This window comes from Lactuca sativa, chromosome 5 (assembly GCF_002870075.4).
Source record: "Lactuca sativa cultivar Salinas chromosome 5, Lsat_Salinas_v11, whole genome shotgun sequence".
Lineage (NCBI taxonomy): Eukaryota > Viridiplantae > Streptophyta > Magnoliopsida > Asterales > Asteraceae > Lactuca > Lactuca sativa.
The window spans coordinates 330,661,203-330,688,707 of NC_056627.2; the positions used below are offsets into that span (position 1 = coordinate 330,661,203).

General features: G+C 35.6%; 2 protein-coding genes across 3 annotated transcripts; one reads left to right on the top strand and one right to left on the bottom strand.

The window, feature by feature from the left end:
- The first annotated feature begins 8,571 nt into the window (after window positions 1–8,571).
- On the top strand, window positions 8,572–10,631 carry LOC111887581 (xylan glycosyltransferase MUCI21). Its single transcript, XM_023883755.3, has 3 exons — window positions 8,572–8,871; window positions 8,990–9,058; window positions 9,228–10,631. The coding sequence occupies exons 1-3, from the start codon at window positions 8,667–8,669 to the stop codon at window positions 10,424–10,426; spliced, it is 1,473 nt and encodes a 490-aa protein (XP_023739523.1). The 5' UTR covers window positions 8,572–8,666; the 3' UTR covers window positions 10,427–10,631.
- A 427-nt stretch (window positions 10,632–11,058) lies between these two features.
- Window positions 11,059–14,608, bottom strand: LOC111887579 (thioredoxin reductase NTRC). 2 transcript variants are annotated; one of them, XM_023883754.3, is made up of 10 exons: window positions 14,176–14,608; window positions 13,111–13,318; window positions 12,895–13,000; window positions 12,561–12,826; window positions 12,115–12,394; window positions 11,936–12,043; window positions 11,767–11,853; window positions 11,554–11,658; window positions 11,346–11,476; window positions 11,059–11,261 (listed from the first exon to the last, which is right to left on the bottom strand). In XM_023883754.3, the coding sequence occupies exons 1-10, from the start codon at window positions 14,450–14,452 to the stop codon at window positions 11,201–11,203; spliced, it is 1,629 nt and encodes a 542-aa protein (XP_023739522.1). In that variant the 5' UTR covers window positions 14,453–14,608; the 3' UTR covers window positions 11,059–11,200. The 2 variants fall into 2 exon arrangements, with proteins under 2 accessions (XP_023739522.1, XP_023739521.1); XM_023883753.3 differs by having other exon boundaries at window positions 13,111–13,321.
- Window positions 14,609–27,505: the final 12,897 nt, after the last annotated feature.

The following is a 27,505-nucleotide window of genomic DNA, read 5'->3' on the forward strand; positions in this document are numbered from 1 at the left end:
CTATTTCGAGATAGCTTTTGATAAGTTTATGAAACGTTTTCAAAAATATTCCAAATTTTCCCTTAACTATATCTATTGTTTTGATAAGTTGTTTTTTTTTACCAAACACTATTAATTCATAAGCTAGTTTTTCGGCTAGTCTACCAAATAGGGTTGTAACATTTCAAAAATCAAGGCAAATTTTTTTATTTTAAAACCAATCCAAAATCCACATATATTATAAAATCATAGTTTCCAAAAGTCATAGAACAAGAATCAGAGTATTCCTAAAATCATAATCTCATAAAAATCCAAGATGATGTGCACGATTAGGCCTTCGCCTTGTCTGTCCTCTGAAGTACCTAAAATCATAAAACTAACTGTAAGCCAAATCTTAGTGAGTTTCCCCCCAAAATACCACCACACAACGTATAACAACATGCATACTAGATCCACAACCATTGGACTGGATTACTCTGGAGCCTACAACGCGATTCTGGATTGCTCCCACGCCCACAACATAAATATGGCTTGCATTTTTGGCCATCAGCTTATGTCTGTATTGCTCCCAATCCCACATCATTAGTTCGGCTTGCCTTTCCGGCCCACAAATTATGTCTGGATTACTCCCAGGTTTGTTGGATTCCACACAGAGCAATATCGCCTCAACCCAATTGCACTATGTCGACATATGCAACAAAGAAGATCACATAATAGTAAATAGACAATCATGTAGATCTAGCAGATCACTACAACATAGCAACATCCTATACTAGGATATATAACCTAATGGGTCGGCATTAGTGTCTTCGACCCATAAGTATAGTGAGGGAAACTCACCTCTCATACTGAAAAATAGTTGAACAAATCACTGCTCCAAATATTGTCTCCATTGATCACATATACAATTAATAGAGACCTAATCTCAAACTACTATTTTAATTTCCCAAAATGCCCTTAAGTCAAACTTGGTCAAAATCCATGGTCAAAGGTCAAAGTCAAAAGGTCAATACAGACCGAGTACGCCCTGCGTACTCCAATTCTACGCTCATCATAGAGAGTGTCATCCTCAGAATATGGGGTTCCAATTCAGTATGTCATGCGTACTCCTATAGTACGCCCAACGTACTCGGTTAGTTCCCAAAACCCTCATTAAGCGCTTATTCCATTAAGTCCAGAACTCATATCAAAAATTCGTTTTGAACTTTCTTTTCCCCAACTTTTTATTCTCAATGCAAAAGTGAATAAGAAACAATTCACATTTAGGTTCGATCAATGGTATCAAATTGAAGTCAAAACATATATATGAAAGGAGGAAAAAAGGGGGTTTGACCTAATTACATACCAAGAGAGAAGTTCCAGCAGACAATTGGAACCAACTTCTTCCATTTATTCTTTCTCAAGACACAAAACAATTCTAACAGCCATTGACGAGTTGGGGAGCTACGGAGAATCCAAGTTGCTGCCACTGATGAGTTCAACAAACTGAAATACCCAGTCATCTTCTTCCTCAACCACCAGCAACTTCAGTTTTGATTTGGGTTCTTCCTCAACCACCGGAAATGGCCTAAATCATCGTCTCCACCAAGCACCGAACACCACCACTACTGCAACAATAATCACCATTGCAACTGATTTTTGTTGATTTTTGTTTTTTGATTTGGGTGTTTGATTCTTCCACCGATGTAAATTTCCATCACCATGTTGATTTACTTATATAATGTTTTGGGTGTTTCTTTTTCATCTGGGTCTGATTTTCTGGTGAAATGTAAGGAAAAAGAAGACAAGTCTGATTTACAGGTAACAAGATTGGAGAAAAAGTCACAGAGATATCATACATATCAAAACTTGATTGGATTCAACCCAGCCACTTATTTAATTTATAGGTTTAAGGCACCACTTGTGTCATTTATAGGTTTAAGATACAACTTGTGTTGTTTATAAATTTAACACACCACTTTTGTCATTTATATGATTCCCCTTGAGTTTAACACCCGTACTTACCCAAGCTATACTTAGGGGTGAGCATGGTGCTGTTCGGTGCGGTTTTTGGCCAAAATCGAACCGAAAACCGCAACTTCGGTTTTTTGAAAATTAAAAACCGCACCGTTCGGTTTTTATGCGGTTCGGTTTTTTTTTTGCGATTTTTGTTAGTTTTTTTTGTTTTCATTTTGCCTTTTTACTAAAATTCAAGTAACTCGGTGAGTTACTTTGACTCAGATGAGGAGTGCTAATCATTTTTTGTAGATGAACCGATACCACCACCTCTTGGTTTGAAATCAAATTACATAACCATTCATCCAACATGTTTCTAATGGTTGAACATAATACGAATTTAATATAATATTTGTTTCACATGTACATGCAATAATATTAATGTATTCATAAAAATGATACTATCATCACTAGTATTTTCACATTTAAATGTTAAAAAATGTCATAAACATTATTTGTTATTGTAAATATCACTGACTGTATGTTTAAAAATATAGAATCATCATCTGATAGATAAGATAAATATTTATATTTATAGAAATTTTAATTGTCATAAGTTCTTGGTTCTTACAAATATCAACACTTAATATATATATATATATATATATATATATATATATATATATATATATATATATATATATATATATATATATATATATATGCGGTGCGGTTTGGTTTTTTGCGAGACTAGAATCCGCACCGTACCGAGTATTTTCGGTTTTTGCAAAAATAAAAACCGCACCATCGGTTTTCATTTCGGTTTCGGTTTTTCGGTTCCAGTTTATGTGGCTTTTTTGTTTTTTTTTGTTTGTGGTTCGGTTATTGTTCACCCTTAGCTATACTATTCATGATCAGGTATATTGTCTTGTGTTGATAGTCAGTTTGGTTTGTTAGGTTTTATAAATTTAAATCTAGATTTGTATTTAAATAAGTTTATTTATTAGACTATCCATAGCACATCCGGTACATATATTAGCGCCTTGTTTATTTAAAGTGGTTGCAAAAAAAATACAACATAAGAAAATATTAGACCATAGAAATAGTCATTGCAGTATTTTTATTTATTTTAGATTTGGGTCATGTTTGGCAAAAATAAACTAGCTTATTGAAATTAATTGTTTGGCAAACCATAAAAATAACTTATTTTAGCTTATGAACTAGCTTATACGGTAACTTTTGATAAACTATTTCGAGATAGCTTTTGATAAGTTTATGAAACGTTTTCAAAAATATTCCAAATTTTCCCTTAACTATATCTATTGTTTTGATAAGTTGTTTTTTTTTACCAAACACTATTAATTCATAAGCTAGTTTTTCGGCTAGTCTACCAAATAGGGTTGTAACATTTCAAAAATCAAGGCAAATTTTTTTATTTTAAAACCAATCCAAAATCCACATATATTATAAAATCATAGTTTCCAAAAGTCATAGAACAAGAATCAGAGTATTCCTAAAATCATAATCTCATAAAAATCCAAGATGATGTGCACGATTAGGCCTTCGCCTTGTCTGTCCTCTGAAGTACCTAAAATCATAAAACTAACTGTAAGCCAAATCTTAGTGAGTTTCCCCCCAAAATACCACCACACAACGTATAACAACATGCATACTAGATCCACAACCATTGGACTGGATTACTCTGGAGCCTACAACGCGATTCTGGATTGCTCCCACGCCCACAACATAAATATGGTTTGCATTTTTGGCCATCTGCTTATGTCTGTATTGCTCCCAATCCCACATCATTAGTTCGGCTTGCCTTTCCGGCCCACAAATTATGTCTGGATTACTCCCAGGTTTGTTGGATTCCACACAGAGCAATATCGCCTCAACCCAATTGTACTATGTCGACATATGCAACAAATAAGATCACATAAATTTGGACAACATTTGAAAATTCGGATGAAATTTTAAAATTCGGACGACATTATAAATTTGGACGATATATAAAATTCGAACGATTATATAAAACGGAACAAAAGCAAAATTTGTTTTTATTTATCACGGATATATTAATTGGCTCGGTATTACATTTGTGTGTTGCGTTATGTGGATTGAAAGCAAATTTTACTTTTGTTCCATTTTATATAATCGTTCAAATTTTATAATGTCGTCCGAATTTTAAAATGTTGTCCGAATTTTATATAATTATTGAAATTTATAATAATAATAATAATAATATAAAATAAAAGAAAAAACAACAAAAAAATAAAAAAAAAGAATGATGTCAAATCAAAAATAAAAAATTAATTAGATTGATGTTAGATGGTAATGTGTTTAGAACGGATACTTACATTACAACCCTTCTATAATTTACTTTTTTCTTTTTAGAGAAATTAAATATCCTTTTATAATTTCTTGCTATCATCTTCCTTAGGGCTGACAATTCTCGACACGACACGCGACACGACACAAAATAAATGGGTTTGGGTTGAGTTTTTCAACCCGCCAACCCACCAACCCGTTTATTAAATGGGTCATATATAGGTTTCTCAAAAAATAAACGGGTTGACCCGCCAACCCGTTTATATTCTTAATAAAAAAAAATTATTTTATTTTTAAATATATTTATGTATCAAGTATTAATATTTAATAAGTATTGTATAATATATCTCATTGAGTCATAGACCATTTGACTGTTTTGATATTTTGACTTGTGGTGGATGGTCTAAGGTCGTAAGTCGTAACCTATAAGGCTAAGTCTGTAACATGTTTCTATAAATGTTTTTAATTTTCATTTGTATGTTTAAGACTTAAATGTCTAAAATTCAGACCCACGAACCCAAATATGATCCATGAACATGCCAACCTGTGAACTCGTATAAATAAATGGGTTGGCGGGTCATATATGGGTTTATGTTCCAAATCCGCCAACCCGTGACTTATATATTTAAATGGGTCGTGTTTGGGTTGGCATATTTTGACCCGCTAACCCGCCAACCCGCGACACGCCAACCCGAACATGACACGATTGTCAGGCCTAATCTTCCTACTAATATCAAAGATGACCTATATCATATTTAATTTTCTATAATAATATCTTAATTCATTAAGACGGATAAAAAGATAATTTTAAGAAAATTAATGGATGATATTTGTTTAAATTTAGTTTTAAATGTCACCCAAAAAATTGGCGGCTGTTAGATCTTACGCGGCTTCTGGTATAGCGTGGAAGCATGCGCGTTACCATCAAAGTTTTAGGTTCCACCAATACACCAAAGAGCATATTACTCTGTACTACGCGGCCACAGCTAGGCCTATCACTACCAGCAGCCTAACCGGGTTCTTTGACATTCCCTTTTTCAGCATCAAACTTTCACTTTAACCCTTCAACTACTCCATTATACACATTTAGAACACCCCATACTTACAAAAGCTATCACTCTGGTTCCAAATGTTTGCTTGCATTTGGATTTTGTCCTAAATCCCACGTTACTAAATATTTCACTTCACATAATTTTGGGTAATAGAAGGATTACCAAATTAGCAGTTACAAATCTAGAATGGAATAACAGTAACTAAAGTTTTATGACAATTATGATAAATTAGAAATAAGAATAATAACTTATTTTTTTTATTTATGAGAATAACATATATAATTTGTGTTTATCTATAATTTCAATCTATTCAACACTTTCAAACATTTTATTAGTTTGATTATACATTATTATCATACGTGAATAAATCAAAATTGGATGCAATTATAGATGAGAATATATTTATTGTAAATAAAAAATTAAAATATATTACCTATATTAATAGCAAAAATAAAATAATTACTATTTTTTTTATCCTTTTTCTTACCTTTCATGTTTATCATGTTTATTACAACTAATACTACCCTACTAAGTACAATCACTTTTAATATTATATTTTTTCATATTCACCAACAAAAGTAGAAATACAATAAATAAGTTGTAGGGATACAATTTCATATCATTATGTTGCCTCTTTAAAAAAAGGATATCATCACTGATGGTCGTGTTACTTTGTGTTGAATTTCTCTTGGAAGTGATAATGTAAGGCCAATAAATACTTTGTGTTACTTTGTAAGGCCACTAAATAGCTTGAAGGATTAGTGATAAATAACTCTTGTTTATTGCCAATAAATATATTGTACTTTTAAGTTTTTAACAAATAAGTTTATTAACTCTTTTCATTTAGATGAAAAACAAAGATGCATGGAAAAAATGTATTTATACATGGATAACACGTATTGAAAGCATACATGTATAGTGTTTGTGAGTTTAATGCCACATGTTTGAATGTGTATGAAAAAAAAAAGTTATGATCTAAACATTAACATATCAATCGCATTGGCTCATTGACAGTTATGGTGTCACTTTATTGGCATACTAAAGTGATGGTTATGGGTTCCTACCATTACCATATGGACCTAGTAAAGTGGTAGTTATGGATTATGATTTATGATCCTACTAGCCTACTAAAGCATCAAATTGTGGTTCATACCTTTCTTGTTTTCATTATTTGATAGTTTTGGGTTCCCATCCTACCAGCTTAACAAAAAGACAGAAGTAGATTCCCACACTTTCAATCACTTTGTGCACTGGCATGCTCTTATCGAGGCTAACATATTTTTATTTTATAATCACTTGTATCATTCAAAAATATATATGACTTTAACTAGGAATGTATTTTTTTTAGATGTGTGTTGTAACATCCACTAATTGGGTTTGGGGCCATAGGTTTCGATCTTTAAGTGTAAAAATACCATCAAAAGAAGTTCATTTAGGGTATTAAATTGTGTAACCGGACGTTAATAAATAAAAGATGACAAATCATGAATCAAGAAGGAACTTTCCAAGAATAAATTAAGATGTATATTGCTATTTTAGCATTTAGGTCTACCTAAGTTTTGGGGTAATCTAAATGTTGGGCATATTCAAGTGTTGATCTTATCTTTATCTAATGTATTTGGCTTATCTAAGGCATTGGACTTACCTGATATACTACTGATCTATTTGATCTATTTAATGGGTTTGCTTTTATAATTGTATTGGGCTTATATAAAACGTAGAGACTTCTATTATTGACATTTCCCTTATTTTGTTATTAACTTCATGTATATAGGTCTTAAGGTCTAATGTGTATATTAGAATCCTCTACTATGAGAAATTATGTATCTTTTGGTGAAACTACGTTAACCAGAGTTTAGGAACCAAAAGACTTCTAGTCCAGCGGTATCAGGTGGTACCTTCTCTCATTGAGGTTGAGTGTTCAAGTGAACATAAGTGGAATTAAATGTTAGTTTAAGAATAAACTATAATATTTGTATTTGCCGGTTAAAGAAAAAAAAAACCAAAGTTTAGGAAAAAATGTTCAAACGCATGGCGTGGTCAATTCACTCGAGGAGATATAGGTGAACCAAGTATAATCCTGGAAGCTGTTGCATCTCAGGATTTATGGATGTTGGCATTCGTTTTTTGGAGTCGCAGGGACTAAGAACGACATTAACGTCCTTGGTCAGTCTCCACTTTTCAACGATCTTTGATATGACGTTCACGGTGAACGGACATTCGTACAAATACAGTTACTACCTTTGTGATGAAATATACCCGAATTATTCTACACTTATGAAGGCATATTCGGTTCATCGAAGTGAAAAGACAAAATTGTTCACAAAGAAGCAGTAATCGACGATGAAGGATATCAAGAGGGCATCTCGAATCCTCAAACAGACATGAGATGTATACAAATACACTACACGAGTACACGACTTTGGGATAAGGAAAGAATTTTAAAAAATAGTCCTAACACGTATTATAATGCATAATATGATTATTGAAGATCAAGGTCGAGCGATTTGCATGTATGATCCGGACGACGGAGTAATCCCGCTTGAAGAATTCGTACCCTGAACGAATGAATTTTTATCACGAATTGTTGAAATTCATAACAGTGAAACGTGTTTCAATCTTCGAGAAGATATCACAGAACATTTGTACGAACTCAACATGAATGAATATTAGTTTTTTATGTTTGTTTTTTTTTATTTTAGGTTATTTAAGTAATGTAATGTTTTTTTTTAATTTTAGGTTAATTAAGTAATATAGTTTGAAGTTGTATTTTTATTTTTTATAATTAATGAAAAACTAGTTAAAAAATCAATGTTTTTTTTTATTTTTAAAAATGTAATTTTATTGTACTTTTTAGTTAAAAATAATAAAAAAAATGATGTGGAGCGAAGTGGTTAGTGGTGGGTATCTCATAGGTTTAGAGATAGTTAGTGGTGCTGACATGACACCCACAACTATAGTGGTTAGCGATTGATATAACGGATGGTTTAAGTTTACGCAAACAAGGTGTAAGAGATGTTTAGTCCTGATAATAATTTATAGTACAGGGACTTTAAATTATACTCACATGATTATAGGGGCCTAACTGAAAAGCTCCGGTTTCATGATTTCATCTCATCTATAATCACACGCGTTGTTGACTGTCAAAAGGCATCCAATACCAAACCCTGATTTGACCATCTCCCAATCCCATCGTCTTATTAGATTATTAAATATTAATTTTAGAAAGAACAGAGGAACCCCATAATATATTTATATATATTTCCATTTTCCCCCATATAACCCCAAATCTAAGCTCTGTTTACATGTATTTTTTGCTCCCTTCCTTTCTCCATAAATTCTCTTCATTCTAAAGCTTTGAATCATATAAAAATGGTGGATCATCAGAGGCATATGCAGCCAAGAAAAGGTGTTAAAGAGACGTTGATGCATGTAGATGAAGAACATGGTTGTGTTAATATCAAGAGATCAAGACCCAAACTTCTCTTCTTTCTCACTTTTTGCTCTCTTCTCTCTTGTTTCTTGCTTCTTCTTCCTCCTCTCCTCTCCTACCCTTCTCCCTCTTTCTCTCTCCTCTGTAAGCACTCTCTCTCTCTCTCTCACACACACACACACATATTTAAAAGCTCTGTGTTTGAGTTAAAGATTTTATCTTTTTATGCTTTTTAGTAATCAACTCTGTTTTGGTTCTACAGATTCATATGAAGGTGAAGATGAAGCCCTTTTGGAAATAAAAGCTCCACTTTGTTCGTCTGTCTCAAACGGTAAGTTCTTTCTTTGTTTTCTTTATTTATTATTATCTATTTCCAGTTTGCTTTTTGGAATTCCCTTTTAGTGTTCAAGTTGCAGAAAGAATGAATATTTTATTTATTAATTCTGGGAGATGTTCATGTTCGATGATCTTGAATCTTGATGCTGTTTTTACTTTTACAGGAACAATTTGTTGTGACAGAAGCAGTATTCGATCGGATATATGCATAATGAAAGGAGACGTAAGAACAAACTCATCTTCTTTCTCCGTCGTCCTTTACAACTCCGGCGATCTTCTCACCGGAGAAGAAGAACTCCGCCACGAAAAAATCAAACCCTACACTCGAAAATGGGAGCCATCCACCATGGCCACCATCGACGAACTAACTCTCACATCCAAGAAATCCAATACCTCAACAACGCATAAATGCGACGTGTATCATGATGTTCCCGCCGTGTTCTTCTCCACCGGAGGTTTCACCGGAAACGTCTACCATGAATTCAACGACGGATTAATACCTCTTTACATCACATCTCAGCAATTCAACAAGAAAGTTGTGTTGGTGATTCTTGAATATCACGATTGGTGGATTATGAAGTACGCCGATGTTCTTTCTCAAATCTCTGACTACGAACCAATCGATTTCAATGGAGATAACCGAACTCACTGTTTCTCTGAAGCCATAGTCGGATTAAAAATCCACGATGAACTCGCCATCAATTCTTCATTGACAACAACCAACAAAACAATCCAAGATTTTCATGATATGTTAGACAAATCATATCAGCCACGAATTCATGATTTGGTTCAAGAAGAACCGGAAAAAACCCGCGAAAACCCGGATAATAACCCGAAGCTGGTGATCATATCAAGAAACGGGTCTCGGGCCATTATGAACCAAGATTTGTTGGTAAAAATGGCGGAAAAAATCGGGTTTGATGTGGAAGTTCTCCGTCCCGATAAAACGACTGAATTGGCGAAGATTTACCGGGCTTTGAACTCGAGTGATGTCATGATTGGTGTCCATGGTGCTGCGATGACTCACTTTCTGTTCATGAAACCCGGGTCTGTGTTTATTCAAGTTGTACCTCTTGGTACAACTTGGGCTGCAGAGACGTATTATGGGGGACCCGCGAAGAAGCTTGGTTTACGGTATATTGGGTATGAGATTGGGGCACGAGAGAGCTCGTTGTATGATGAATATGATAGAAATGATGTGGTTTTGACTGACCCTGATAGCGTAAATGATCGAGGATGGGAATTTACAAAAAAGATTTACCTTGATAGGCAAAAAGTTAGGTTAAATCTTATAAGGTTTAGAAAGCATCTAGTTCGATCGCATTTCTTTATCATGGCAAAAAGAAATCATGCCCAAGTTTAAGATCGTACCTAAACTTGAGCATTAACTTAGTTGGGTTGTGGTAAATACAAGAGACATACAAGTGAGATTAGAAAATTTTAGGGCATATCATATTCTTTGGTTCTTTTTATTAAAGTAAATAAATCTTCATTCTTTGATTAAATTGTGTTTTACTTGTACATTGTGTGGATTATAAATTTATAATTTATACATGATTGCTTATTGACTTTGTACGTTGCCCATGTTTACTTGTACATTGCTCAGTTGCTTTGACGTGGGGGAAAGGAAAAGGGAATATCCCAGCTCTATCTATGAAGTTGGGTCGTATGGTTGTATGTAAGTTTGCATTATTGCGTAGAATCTTATTTCATGAGAATGCCATATCATCAACAATTAAAAATTAGCCAATCATGATCCACTACCCTGTCCAATAATTGATTTTTTGCTACAACAAAAGAAAGATTAATGCACTTTTAAATATTCAAAGTAATTTAGTTATGAATGTTTTTTTTGTTCCTACATGATGTAATAATATCTTAAAATTTAAATGATTATTGTAATATAGCTTAACGGATTAAGTCCATTTTAAGTAAAAAAGAAACAAACACAACTAGCAAATATTAGCCTAAGAAATAGAATAATTGGGTAAAACATAGAAACAACATTAAGAGGTCGACAACTATATTAAGATATGTAATGCATAGTTGAAGTTACAATACAATAATGGAGAGTATCAAAATTGAATCATGGAATGTGAAGCATTTTGTAAAAGGGTAAAATAGGAAAAAATCACACTCACTTATTTGCTTCGATAAATTCTCTGTACTCTTTCTTCATTTTGACCCCTGATACACTCCTGCGTATCCATTCATAATAAATGTCAAGACTAAATAGTATTTCAGAAAATGTAAAAGTAAAGAAAAGGAAGAATATGAAAAACCTGATCATTTCTTTGTTCTTAAAGAACTGGACACATGGTGTACCCATAATATTTGCTGCCTCAGCAACCTCTGGATCTTCTTCAATATCAATCTCAACAAAATGGACATTCTGATCAAACTCATCTATCACCTATAATACATTTTCTTTTTAATACTTAATGATATTTCAAAAAATATTATTAGTTATTAGTTATTAGTTATTATTACCTTGCCAAGAATTGGCTTCAATGTCCTACATGGACCACATGTTGGTGATGTATATAGTACACATATGAGTCTAGGGCTTTCATGGTATAACTTACGCAATGCATACTGTACATAAAAGAAACAGATATGAGTATTATTATTATTATTATTATATAGCATCCTCTTTCTATTAGGTTGTTGCAATTTTCAATTTATTTATTTTTCTTATTATACCTGTCCCCTGTGCTTAGTAAGTGTAATGTCAAATCCTTCCTGCACATCTCGTGGTGTGAGCTCCTTCTTAACTTCTTCAGTATGTGGCTGGGAAAAATATAAATAAAAAGATGAAATTAAATTTTTCATGAACATTTTCATGTTGACTTTTTGGTCAAAATGGAGTTACCTGATGAAACTCAATGAGGAGATTATTGCTGACAAGATATCTCTCCACCGATAAAGCAGCTATGCATCCTGATCCAGCTGCAGTTACTGCTTGTCTCCATTCATGATCCTACCCACAAATTTATTACATATACAATTAATTTCATACAAAACTTTGAATTTTTTTTATTATTATATTACCTGAACATCTCCAGCAGCAAAGACACCTTCAACAGAAGTTTTTGCGTTTCCATCCTTGACCAAAATGTATCCGGAATCATCTAGATCAACTTGGCCTTCCAACAACTGGCTGTTGGGGGAATGACCGATTCCATAGAATAACCCTTTAGCCTCCAAAACTGATTCCTCTCCTGTATCATGTTTCTTGATTAAAATGCCTGACATCTGTCCTTTTGTGTTGCTCACAACATCCAATGTCTCTGTGTTGAAGTGCACTGTGATATTCGGATTATCGACAACTCTGAAACATTCGCCAGAATCAACCTGTTAAACAAACATTCAGGGAGTTGAATCTTAAATACACATTGATTCTAAATACCAACCTACTTTCATTTCATCTTTTCTCTTACACCATTGTACTTCTTTTTTTTTTTTTTTTTTTTTTTGAAGTTTGGAAAATGACTAACCTATCCTGCATGGCTTTGGATGCCCTCATTTGGTCCCTGCGTACGAGTAAATGCACATGTCGAGCATATTTAGTCAAATAAATTGCTTCCTCAGTAGCAGTATCACCTCCACCAACAACTGCAAGAACTTGACCTTTGAAAAGTGGTGAAGCTCCATCACAAATTGCACATGCACTAATTCCCCTACTCCAAAACTCATCTTCACGTGGTAGATTCAGTCTTCTTGCAGTGGCTCCTGTTGCTACTATAATACTATGACACTTCACCTGAACATAAGTTTATTTGTTAATGTTTATGTTATTTATTTGTTTCTTTATAACATTTGAGGATTTACCTTACGATCGCTGCTTTGTATAGTAAAAGGACTGTTATTCACATCAATGAATTCTACATCTTCTTGATAGAGTTCTGCTCCCCATCTCTCAGCTTGACGCCTCATCCTAATAACCAAATAACAATTATAGATAGCATCATACTTTCAAAGCTTTTCTTATTAGGAAATCATGTTATATATATTTGAAGAGATAGGTTTTACTTTTTACAGTTTTACCTATCCATCAAATCTGGACCAGTAATTCCATCTGGAAAACCTGGAAAGTTTTCAACTTCAGTGGTGGTCATTAACTGTCCACCAGGAACACCGCCAACTTGATATCCCTCAAACACTACAGGCTTCAAATTGGCACGTGCTGCATAAATTGCTGCTGTGTATCCAGCTGGACCTGACCCTATGATTACCAAATTTTCAACACCTTCCCCTGCTAAAACAAAACATAATGTCACATAAAAAATAATGACTCGTTAACATGTTCATGTCAAGTACAATGGTTAGAAATGATATTCATGATTTCATTCACATCTCTAATATATAATCGATAAGAGCCTCATGCTCCCATTTAGTGCATAATGACCAAAAAGTCCACATGCTTATTACTATACTCCGTTCTTTTCCTAAAAGCAAAATGAGACATTTTTCCACAAACTTACTAGTATTCCATCCATCCCATGGAAATTGCAGCAATCTACCAAACATGTAGTTTAATGAAAATGTCAAGAACGAAATTATGGAGTCTTGTGAAAACGAATCAATAAAGATAACTTATTTGGAAGGATGATAGTCAACAAATAGTAACATGAAATTTTTGAAAAGGGAAATGTTTAGATTTTCATGGGGCATCTAAGAAAGGGAACAGTTGCAATTTCAATGAATGAGGGAGTATATCTCAGATCATTATCAATATGAATTTCAACCTTGTCTATAAAATTATACAAGCTATTTTTACAAGTAATACTGCAAATACAACATCAATTGGTGTTAAGTTTATCTCGAACATACATGCGGATGCTCGAAATTTCAATAGCCACAAAATCCACATCATTTTACATATAGAAGTACTAGTTTGAAATTCTATGTTAAAATTGTAGCGCTCCTTTCGAGAATGGAGGTCAATACTGGAGAATCTTAAAATTGAGACAGAACATATGTCCATGCATTTATCCATACTCTCGTCCAACTTAAATGCAATAACATCGCTTCCTCTACTATTGAGTTCAATTCAAACAAACAAACAAACACACACAAATAGATATAGTGTTAACGATTGTTAGTAGGTACCTGAAGAGGTAGGTTGGTCAGCGGATGAAGCTGAAACTCGTAAAGAAGACGGCGGCAGCGAACGACGGTGACTGCAGAATCGACCGCCGATGTTAACGACAGAGTCGAAACGAAGAGTGGTGGTGCGTCGACAAGTCAAAGCGAGTAAAAGGCTGTTGGGAGTAAGAGAAATAGAATGATTGGACGGAGAAGCCGAAGTAGCTCGTCGGCTGAGAGCATTGTTTCCGATAGCGATTCCGATTCCGACGCCGTTGGCAATCTGAGCTGTTGTAGCCATTGGTTTCGGACCATACAATTACAATATCCTTAACCAACTCAACCCAACCCAAATAACAAACACACACACAACTACTGTGTGTTTTTGGGAATCGTATATTTGTCCAGGGCTCTATCCAGAAGGATCCAAACCAAACACGAGCTCTATATCTTCCCACCGTGTATTTTCTAAAATTGTGTAATACGAATTTTAATTATCCCTTTTCTTATCTTAATGCCCATGGTTTTTTTAAAGGAAAATCTAATCATTTTTTTAGGATTTTTTTCTAAAATATATATTTTTTTCTTTTTTTGCAAAATAACTACTTATTCCGGAATGGGTAGTTCCGGAACCAATTCCAGATTATTTTTCGGATGGTCCGATCCATTTCATTGGATCCGGAATGTTTATTCCGGAGCAACCGTATATGTTCCAGATCGGGATTTTGAATATAATTTGAGGCGGCAACTTCATTCCGAAAAGGCGCATTCCGATTATGACGCTCCGACTAGATTACAACGTTCCAACTCAATTCTGACATGCATCGACACTCATATCCAACATGGAAGACGAGAACTACAACCCTGTTATTTTACGGGTATGTTTTTCGTTTTCTCTTTGTTTGTTTAAAGTTCTTATTTTTTCTACTGTTACTTACTGTTCCGGATGTAGTAGTCTACCTCTGGAATGAACTGAAAATGTTCTGGAGTTTAAATTAAAGATGTCATTGTTGTAGGACAAACTAAAAAATAGTTTTGAAGTTTAGTTATTGTTAATTTACATGAAAAATATCGTGTTCTGGATCTTAAAATTTCATTCTAGAAGCCTCCGGAACGCGAAGAACCATTCCGGAACACGATAAACTCATCTGGAACATGAAGAACAGGTTCAGAACTAGTATGGAATATTAGTCATTTTCATTTTAGAATGAAGTGAAAACAACTTTTTTATTTGTGCAACACGACATGATTGTTGATGCATCAATTACACTCTCATGTAAACCAAAAATTGGCGGGGAAATTCATGCGGCATTCAAAAACAGACCCGAATGCGAAACTATGTTCTGGAATACATGTTTCGGGAGGTGGTTAGACATTCCTAATGTAGATGGGGGTCATTTGCTTCTATATTATGTCTTTTGCCACAAAATTATCATCGAACCCCGAAGCCAAGTAGAGGAAATGGTTTTGAGATTGGGGGTTACGAGTTGTATTCCGGGAAGAAAGAATTTTGTCTCATCACTGACTTCTGGTTTTGTGACTATTTTCCTGCTTCTGCATATGGTGTCACCTTTCGTTCCATTGCCTTTCCTATGGTCCAACGAATGTCTCGGTCAAATTACATGTTACAGTCTTACAGATGTGTTTAAACAATCACTTAATGAGTTATAGGGCGAGGATGCAATCTGTGTATGTCTTCTATACATGTTAGAGAATGTCTCGGTCAAATTACAACATGTTCAAGGTCCAGCGAATGTCTCGGTCAAATTACAAAATGTTCAAGGTCGGTTGGCTAAACAACATGTTATAGAAGAGCATTTCATTTTGCTATCCAACCTTAATGAATTCAACAGGTATAATGTCATCTATTTTATAATTACTGATTAATTAAATTACCTATTGTTACTAATATTTTGTAGAAATTAAATCGTTAACTAATTTTTTATGTGGCAGATATCCATAGGGGAGGATAATTTGGGATCATTGTACAAACAATTATATATTGTATTCAATAAGGTTGAGAAGCTTATACATCCAAAAGAATCGAAAGATAACGAACCTCAAAAATTGACCTACACCCTACAGGGTTTTTTATACACTTTTAAGGTAGGTATATAATGAAAAATTTATTATTTATTTTTATTTGCTAACATTCTAACTAATTTATATTTAATTGTTTGCTAACATTCAGATATAGATTATTGAGACTTTTCCAATGAGCAGTTTATTTGGTATTCGACAAGAGAATGTGATCCCTCGGGTTGTTACATGGTCAAAACTAAGGGTATTACAAAAAACTAACTGCAACCAGTTTTTACAAATAGACAACGTATGGTTACTTTATTATTTAAATATGTATTTATTTTGTAACGCCCTGTTCCGAATCGATTCCTAATTCGAGGTTGTGGCCTGAAGATCGATCATCATAAGGCTTAGGGCCTTTGAAAAGGTGAGATCTAGACCCATTTGGGTGCGAGTAATGTAATTAAAGTGATCCGGGTGTTCGGTTCATGTTTTGGAGCCTAGGGGTATTTTGGTAAAGTGTCGGTTCAAATTTTGTGTTAAATATGGGTTTTTAATCTACTCCAAAATCAATGGGTGCTAGATCTTAGCTCCATTCAGTCCCTAGGTTCATAAAATTGCAAGCTTTATAGTGTATTTTGGTCAATGCAAGCATTAAGAACTTTGTTAAGTCCTTATTAAGCTTTTGAGTCCCTTTTGCCATGCAAGCACGTAAAGTTGCCAACTTTACATGATAAGCAATCTTATGGAATCAGATATGAGAGTTTGGCACTTTGTATTAACCAATTAAGGGCTTATTAGAGTGAAAAAGGGTTTCAGGAGTACGTTGGGCGCAGGTAAGTGTACGCTCAGCGTAATGCTTAATTTGTTCTTAACGGACTTGTACTTTGTGCTTCGAGGCCGTGTACGTGGTGGTACATCTTGAGTACGTTGGATGTACTCCCCAGTTCACCGTAATTGGGCCTTTTGAGTTTGGGCCTTGTTAGGCCAATAAGCTTCTGTTTTTGGGTCATGGTTAGGCTGAGGATTTTCCTGGTATTGGTCCCTTAAGAATTTTAGGCCCAATTAGGAAGTTGAGTGTCACACCCCAAAACCGAGAACGGCGGAAACGTTCTGGGTTGGAGGACGTCATGTATAGTATCACAATACAGTAATAGTAAATAAGCAAACAAACATCATCAATTGCATTAAATATATAATTTTAATACATGTGTTCTGTGTAATGTAATAGACACCAAAAATGAATGATAAAAGACGAGTCTTGTCTGTGCTCCGTCTTCTCAAAAACCTGTCATCGGTACCTGTCTACTGATGACCTGAGAATACAAGTTATTTTGAAAGCATATATCAGCATTTAAGCTGGTGAATTCATAAGTATTTTAATATCTTTGATTTGTAAAACCGTAAGGAAAAAACTTGTAAATGTTTGATGATACAGTTCGTATAAGTGTGAAAACCCTAAAGAATCCTATATTTCCTACTAGTATAAAATGTAGTCTTTTACCAAGACCCGACTGTTTTGTATGTTTGTTTCTTGTAAAAGTATGTAATTTTCCCATGTGTAACTATTATTATCAAAATATAGTCTACTTCATCGTTTATGTGAATGTGTCACAAAGTAAAAGTAAAAGGAAACATTATATAAACATGTAAGTACTATCCTTTGGTACTAGGATAAACACAGGAGAGTAACTTGCCGAATAGTATTAACCGTAGACATCCGTCGATGTGCACTTTCCCTCTGTAGCTAACAGCTGGGTGTAGAATGGTTAGTCCTGTACTTATATAACAGTATCTACTCATATAATTTGTAATAGTAACTCATCATATAGTATGTAATCGTATCTCTTCCTATAGTGTGTAATAGTTTCTCTTCATATAGTATGTAATACAATTGTATAGACTCGTGAATGAACTGACTCTTATATGTTCCATTTGTACTAGGAATAGTAGGTAGTATTTCCGCAAACTATACCTATTATAGTTTGCTAGTGATGTAGTTTGAAGTGTCCATGTAAGTTTATACACCTTTGCTATACAAGGTGTTGGAGCTGAAGTCACAACCATCCTATCAAATACATATATATACTTACTACATAAGTGTATAGACATGGTTTCTATGAATACATAAGTAAAAAAGAGGTTTTGTAATACATTTAAAAGGTTTGAAACAATAATTAATCATGACTTGATGTCAGTTTATAACACGATTTAAAAGTAGTTTGTTTGATAAAACGGTTTGAGAGTATAGTAAATCCATCTGTTTGGTAGTTATTAATCACATGTGATTGATATAATAACTATGATATTCAACTTGTATTCCCCTCATAAAAGTATTTAAAAGCATGCAAAAGCATTTAAAAGGTTGTTTAAGGGGTATGAACTCACCTGAAATGAGTGATGCGGTAGTAGGATCGGTAAAGGATGCTAAGTGTCAAGTGAGGACTTGGGCACACAATGATCCTAGTTAACATATAATAAAACATATATGTATCTAATTAGTCAATTAAAAACTAATTTATCAAGTTAAAATACCCTAGGACATGGAAACACTTTGATTCAAGTGTTATAGGTACCAACGGGTTGCATTTAAAGGGTTGTATGGCATGGCATTGGAGTTTATGGCCCATGAACCACTCCTTATGGAGTTTACGGCCCATGACCATTTCCCCATGAGTTTATGGCCGTAAACTCATGGTACTAAGTGCCAAATTGTGTTTTGAGGTCTTACAAGTCATGATTGGGCATCAAATGATCAAGTCCAATCCTTAGGAAAGCATTAGGGGCACATTAAGGCTACCTTGTGGAGTTTACGGCCAAAGAACCATATCCTTAGGTGTTCACGGCCGTAAACTCTCACGGGGTCATGTTTTGATTGTTGTTTAAGGTCTTAAACACTTCTAGGAAGGATCAAGGTTGGCATCCAAGGCTTAGGAAGGGTTTAAGGTCCATTTAACCACCCTAAGAGGGGTTTACGGCCCAAGAACATCCTTGGCCGTAAACTCATTTGTTCTTATGATTCTTGATGATTTTCAAGTGTTATCAAGTTCATATTAAGCACACAAGAAGCTAGGGTAAGTGTACTTACAAGATAGAAGCTTGTTTGGGTGTTTAAGGTCCAAGAACACTAATATGTGTTCTTGGTGTTCTTTGTGTTTTGAAGAACAATTAAAGATCTAGTTAAAAGCAATAATGAATGGATGAAATGATGTATAAAAACTAGATGTTAGGTTATAACAACAAATCAAGTCGAGAAACACTTACGTTTTCGGAAGATCGGGTGAAGAACGGTATGCTAGTTGAGAGAGAATGGGGAGTAAACTAGAGGGTGGAAGTGGGAAATGAACCAATTGGGGAGTAAACTCATGTCTAAGACATGAGTTCACGGCCCAAAATCCCTTTGTTTGGCCTTGAACACCTAGCTAAGGTGTTGGTTGTTCCATTGCTATCCGGATATTCCAGAAATCACTTCCTTTTACCCGTTCGATTCATGAATAATTAATAAAACTACTCAAACGGACTTTAAACTGGCTAAAAATTAGCAGAAATGTAATTAAATTTTAATTTAAGTGAATGACTTTAGAGTTTGTACGAATAAAAATTTCGGGTTTTCCGACACAAAATTACATTTTAGGGACTGTTCGAGTTAAGAAAAAAGAATTAGAGACCAAAGGCGCAGATTACCCCAAACCACAAGGACAATTCTCGTAATTTACTTCATATATTAACCTAGTTATTTTATAGAGTAAATTACTAAAATCATCCCTATGGTTTGGTCAAAATACGTGTTTCGTCCCTAACGGCTTTTTTTTTACACTTGGACCATCCCTATGGTATTCATTTGTTGCGATTTTCATCCCTAAAAATATTAATTGATGATATAAACCTTATCTATTTAATTTTTCATTTAATTTATTATTGATTTATTACTAATATTTTATAGAAAATTGTTAAATATGGTTGCCATCATTTACTATTCTAATCAACGCGTCCCCCATCAATATATGCCTTCAAGTACCATCGATAGTCCGACACCTCCACTCAAACCCATAAATCCAACCATTCACCATCACTGCCATAACACCACCGTCACCTTCTATATCCTCATCGGCACCACCATCTTCGCCATCAAAGATCAACACCAACACCAACAACAATAACATTGCCCACAACCACCTCCCCTACTTTGCATCTAAAAATTAAACAAAACAGATCAAACCCCAAAAATCATACTCAATGCCTAAATGATGCTCAACCCTAAAAATTAAAACCAATTATAATGCTTAGAAATTAAACTCGGAAATCGTGGATGAATCGAAACTCAAACCATAAATCAAAACCCATAAATAATGGATGAACTAAAATCAAACCATTTAAAACCAAATTACCTATAAACGAAATCAAAATCAAACCATTCAAAACCTAAAATGAACCTGATAAGCTTTAAATGAAATGAACCCGAATCAAGAAATCTAACCCATAAATGGTGGCTTGGTCATTACAGAAATCGAACCCAAAAACCTAGCACTTATGAGCTTAAATCCTCAAACCTTGCTCCGATGAACCTGAACCTCCAAACCAAAATCCAAAAACTAAAGTCTCCAATCGAATCTGATGAACCAAATCAAAATCAAACTTGTGCAACTGGTGATGGTTCTTTCTCGTTGTAGATATCCTCGACTATTTTGGTAGTGGTGGCGAAGTGGTACGCCGGTGATGGTTTAGCATCCTCAATCTCATTCTAGTCATATTGGGGATAAAATGTGACATCCCCAAAATCTCGGCCAGAAAAGACCGATTTTCATTTATGCTTTTAAAATAATTTCAGAGTAAATCCTTTTGATTTTAAAGAGTAGCGGAATTTGTTCCCAAAAACAAAACGTGATAAAACATTGTTTACCAAAGCATTTCATAAAAGAAATGTATTTTCACTATATAATCAAAACTCGGGATGTCGTGTTCCGATACAGACCATAAAGCATAAACGATAACATTACAAGTTATTCCACAAATATATACATATACAGACTTGTAAACAAAACAACTTGATGGCTCATCCATCTCATGCCCTTGCTCCACTTCCTGTAATACAAATAAAACTGAGTGGGTCAGCTTGGGAGCCTGGTGTGCATATAGGGTTTTCGACCCACAATAAATAATTATATTTAATTTCCACCAACCAACAATAACTCAATTACCCGTTCCCGTTATTCTCACTTTACGTCCCTAAGACAACTAACATAAGGGACCTAGTCTAAGAATATTTCATCGGGGCGACAACACATGCTTCGGGGGTTCCTCAGCAATATAAGTCAAATAAGGCAACCATGAGGGGGATGGAATACAGCGAATGAACACCCAAGTTCATTAACACCTATAGGTTATGAGCCTGCTAGCGTTCCACTGGACTGTCTAGAAAAGTCTGTGGTCGTCATCTAAATTCCGCTAGATGACTGGATCAAAACAACATCGAGGCCTCTCATCTGTTTATTACACACCAACTATCTACCCATGTTCTACCCAACATATTAGTAGATAAAAATATACATTTTTATACATAGTTTAAAAATCTGTATAGCATGCTTTAATCAATACATATTCCACATAACAGATGAGGCACACACACATAACACGTATTTCATAGAGAATAAATCATATCTATGAGATAGAAGAAAGTGAATACACATTCACACACATAACCACAAAATTATACACATAATAGGCATTCCGTATAAAATACTTCATAATTATGCGTTAGAAGAAAATAACTACACATTCACACATATAAACAACAATATACTTAATACACTCAAACCATATTTGTATTATTATCGTGTTTATGAAAGGTAGTATACACTCACGTGATCAGAAGATGATCGGACAGCACTACGGCTTGCAGAAGTAGTAATCCTCAGCAGATCTGGAAGATCTTCACAAAAATCGAACTTCTCTCGGGCAGAGCTTCGGCTCGGGAATCGCACATCTCGGGATCTCGGGACTTGCTTCGGGGCTCGAGAATATTATCGGGACTTCGGGGTACTTCTGGCACGCAAATCGAGGTAAAACAGGAGAGAGAAGAGAGAAAAATAGCAAATGAGTCGGCTGCCCTCTCATCCTATTTATAGGAGGCTGGAGCCTCGGAGTACGCGGGGCGTACTGCTCCGAAACGTCATTACTTACGTATCCGAAGTGCTCGAGTGCGAGTATCGACATTCCTCGGTGTACGCGGGGCGTACTTCGGATGAGTCCGATGACTCCTCTTCGGATAATGCCGGATTTTCCAATTAAATTTAAATACAAATTATTTAATAAACTTCGGAAATTCATATCTTCTTCATACGAACTCCGTTTTCGACGTTCTTTATATCCACGCGAAGGTGAGACTACGCTCTACAACTTTCGTTTAGACTCTGTCGGCAAATTTTAACTTTATTTTTATTATTTATTTTTAATAGGCCGGCACAGAAAAACTTCGTTATAAATTCATAACTTCTTCGTTTGACGTCCGTTCTCGCCTAACTTTTTATCGCTTCGATACCAACAACGAGATCTTCGACTCTCGTTTAGATTGCTTCGGCTAAAAACCGCTCGATCTCAAATCGAGTAATTCGGGCTGCACATCGCTAAGTCGAAACTTCAATCAATCATAACTTCCTCATACGAAGTCAGATTTGGGCGTTCTTTATATATTCGGAAACCTCGTTTCAACTACTACAACATTATCCAAAGATAACGAGTTTATTTTACACTTAAATTTTGACGCTTATTTTTATTCTTAATTAATCAAACCACATAATTAAGCAATTAAGCACAAAACACATAATACTCAAATAATACAATCTTATTATTTCAAAACGGGTTACAAAGGTTAACCTAGACTATTACATTGCTAAAAATGGCAAACCCGGAAACACAGGCGTTACATAAAACCAGATGCAATCGAGAGTTATTGAGAAGAAGTGGAGTTATGTTAGAGGACCTGAGCCTCTGATTCTAGGGTTTTAGCAGGATTATGGGTTTGTCGGAGAAAGAATTAGTGATCAATGGGTCTGATGAAGGGATTTTCACCGAAAGGATATGGTGGCTGTAAAAACACGATGAAGGGGATCTAACTGAATGTTAGGAGATAAATGTGAGGGGTGGGTCATAAACATATTACATATTCTATTTTATAAATAATAAAATCCATTAAATTATTCAAAGAAAATAATTAGTAAGGACAATTCAGTCTTTTTAGATATAGCAGGGTTCAAATCCGCAACAAAAACATACTATTGGGACGGTCCGAGTGCAAAACAGAGGTTAGGGACCAAACACACAATTTTAACCAAACCATAGTGACGATTTCAATAATTTACTCTATTTTATAAGAGTATCTTCACTCCTCTTATATAAGAAACCTACACAATAAATTTTAAGTGTTTTTTTTCTTAAAATCTATATAATTTCGTTATCATTATCTATATATATATATATATATATATATATATATATATATATATATATCTTATAAAGCTAACATTTTTCCTTGAAGCTCATGCATTTAAAACTCCCAAGACCATTTTTCCTTGAACTTCATGCATTTGAAACTCCCAAGACTATTCAACTTATAAAAATTAATTTATGATTAATTGAAATATTATGATTTGTAACTTTAAAACTCTTTAAATTATGCTATTTAATTGATGATTTAAATGAAATATTTAGCCTATATAAGAAATTTCTAGATTACATATTACATGTATGTCAACACAAAATGATAGATTACATTTGAAGGGTTTGAAGAGTTAGGAGAGTGGTTCCATGGATGTAAGAAAAGCAATTGCAACTTTTCCAAATATAAATTCATGTAAACTCAAATTGGGTGCATGGAAAGTTTTAAATATTAACCAAGGTTCAAATTTAGTTATTGTTTGTAAAGGTATACTTGAGATTGAGATCATTTTTTAAGTTTATGTGTTATGCATCTTTCTATTATCACATGATGATAAAGTGAGATCAATAATTACTTCTCATGAGCTTTGGTTAGTCAACCATCAAACTATTTATTAGTTAGAGCAATTAACTTTGTTAACATTTATGTATCTTTATGTTGTCTCTCTCTTTTTTATGCTAAGAAAATATATTTCATGTACAAGAGAACATTATTCAACATGTATTTTATGTTATGTATATATATACTATGTTACTTTCTATCACTTATTTTGTTATAAATAACATTGATGGAGTAATTTATAATTGATTTTGATGAAATGAGTTTACAATTATTGTTCCAAATTATTGGTGATAATGTCGAATTAGAACGAATGTGAAACAACCCAAAATACGACCCAAATTTTTTCGTTTAAATAATACTAAGGTTATCAACGATCTATAATATATCATAAAATCGTACGTCATAAATCCCAAAAAGTTATAATAAAGGTGTCATAACAAAAGAAATGTAACAACATATCATAGCATATGAAATAAACTCCCAGGACAAAAGCTGAAGTTGTGGTGTGTGTAATGTCATCATCCCGAGCCCTTCCATTTGCTTGCGGAAGTACCTGAAACCAAAACTGAAACTGTAAGAACAAAGCTTAGTGAGCTCCCCCAGACTACCACATACCATACAATCACATAAACACATATTGGGCCTTGCCCACTGCATCAAACCGAAGTCCATAAACTGCATCGGACCGAAGTCCGGAACTAACCCGGGCCTTGCCCTCTGCATCGGACAGAAGTTCGGAAACTGCATCGGACCGAAGTCCGGAACTGACTGGGACCTTGTCCCCTGCATCGAACCGAAGTCCGGAACTAACTGCATCGGATCGAAATCCGGAACTGACTGGGACCTTGTCCCCTGCATCGGACCGAAGTCCAGAAACTGACTAAGCATAACATAGCATAGCATAAACATATCAACTAGCATAAACACATATATTGCATACTGCATCGGACCGAAGTCCGGAACACATAACATAAGGACATGCTTGAATCACAAAGACATCAAGTACACTGAACTACTGCATCGGACCAAAGTCCGGAACTACTGCTAACTAGACGGGCCGGAATTGTGGCCGTAGACCCATTCCTACTGGAAGGAAAACTCACCTCATAGTGTTGGCTGCTGTGATGCTAACTCTAAAAGTGGCTGACCGCTGCTCTGGAACTGTCCGGCTACAATTTCCAAAAACACTAGATCAGTTACTGGTAAATACTCTTGGGGTCGAATGACTACATTACCCATGTTCAAAGTCAACTTCCAGTTGACTGGACTCGCCGAGTCAGGGCGCAGACTCGCCGAGTTCCTCCTTTACTAACTCTGACTGTAACTCACCGAGCCCCCTTCCCACTCACTGATTCACTCTGAACTCACAACTCGAAGGGAAAATGGGGACTCGCGACTCGAATCGTCGAGTCCAAAGAACAACTCGCCGAGTCCGAACGCAGCTTCCATGCAATCAAATTCTAATCCAATCCAGGGCCTTTAACTCGTAGATCTGAGCCCTTGGGACCATCTGAACACGTAAAGTTGTTGACTTTACATGTAACTACGAAGGAATGAAGTCATTTCACTCAAACACTACTTTTCTCGGGAAAACTCATCCGACTCGCCGAGTTGTAGAACAACCCGTCGAGTCTAAGGCAATCTTCATTGGACTCGCCGAGTTGCTCATCCAACTCGTCGAGTCCAAGGCTATCTTCATATGACTCTTCGAGTCAAGCTTGTGACTCGTCGAGTCCATTTAGTCCATTTTCCATACAGTCCTGATTTGAGCCATGCAGCGACTCTAAGTCACGGATCCATGCTTCTAGGGCATGCTTATCACGTAAAGTAGCAAACTTTACGTGCATGCATGGTTTTAAAGGCTTAAAATGCCAACCCTAAGCTCTTAATGGGGTTCCAAGCTCAAGAGGGACTTCAATCACGACCTTAACTGAAACTTTATACTTCTAGAATGCAATAAGAGTCCATATCTGAAGTTTTCATCCAAGGAGAGTCCATAACTCAAGTTTTGAATCATAAAAGGCTCCAAAGAAGGCATAACAAGCATAAAGGAGGTTATAATGGAGGAATGCACAAGGTCATAACTTCATTACCTGAATGAAGAACAGATGTAAGCTAACTCCTGGATCTTCCTTCCCTCTAATGGACCTTCTTTGCTTCCCGAAGCCTCCAAGCTATCATAAACACACTCAAACTCAACAATGGGGCTAGGGTTTACAGGGGAAATGTTCTGAGAGTGATAGAGGCGAGGTTGGGGGCACATAAGTGTGTTTAAATAGGGTGCAAATCCTTAAAAATAGGGCTCCATCCAGACAGGCGGACTCGCCGAGTCCAACATATGGACTCGTCGGCTAGCCAGCTTAAAACGCGTGATCGTCCCGCCTCTACTCGACGAGTCGGGCTACAGACTCGTCGAGTACCCTTCATAAATGAAAAACTTTATTTGAATTACATACTAGAAATGGGGCGTTACAACTCTCCCCCACTTATCTTAGAATTCGTCCTCGAAGTCTGTTGTTGCTGCTGAAAATAACTTTGGGTAATGCTCCCTCATCTCTCCCTCGGACTCCCACGTCCACTTTGAACCCTTTCGGTGCTGCCACTGCACCTTCACTAGCTGAACCACCTTATTCCTCAAGGTCTTCGTCTTCCGATCTAAGATCGCAACCGGTCTCTTAATATAATTCAGGCTGCTATCAACCTGAATATCCTCCAAGGGTACAACTGCTGACTCATTTGCCAAACACTTTCACAACTGAGAAACATGGAAAGTGTTGTGGATCTGGCTAAGCTCTGCTGGAAGATCTAACCGATAAGCAACCCGACCCACCCGGGCCAAAACCCTAAAAGGGCCAATGAACCTGGGACCCATCTTGCCCCTCTTCCGAAACCTGATAACACCTTTCCAGGGTGATACCTTTAGGAGGACCATATCGCCCACTTGAAATTCTAAGTCCGAACGCCTTCTGTCAGCGTAACTCTTCTGCCTACTCTGCGCAGTCTGCAGTCTGCTACGAACCTGCTTGATCAACTCTGTGGTCTTGAGCACCACTTCAATGCTCCCAATGACTCGCTGACCGACCTCGCCCCAACAAATCGGGGTCCTGCACTTCCATCCGTATAGCATCTCGAAAGGAGGACGGTCAATGCTAGCGTGGTAACTGTTGTTATACGAAAATTCCGCTAGGGGAAGATATGTATCCCAACTACCCCTGAAGTCTAGAATACATGCCCGGAGCATGTCCTTAAGAGTCTGAATCGTCCTCACGCTCTGCCCGTCCGTCTGAGGGTGGAAAGCGGTGCTAAAATGAAGACGAGTCCCCATCTCTTCATGAA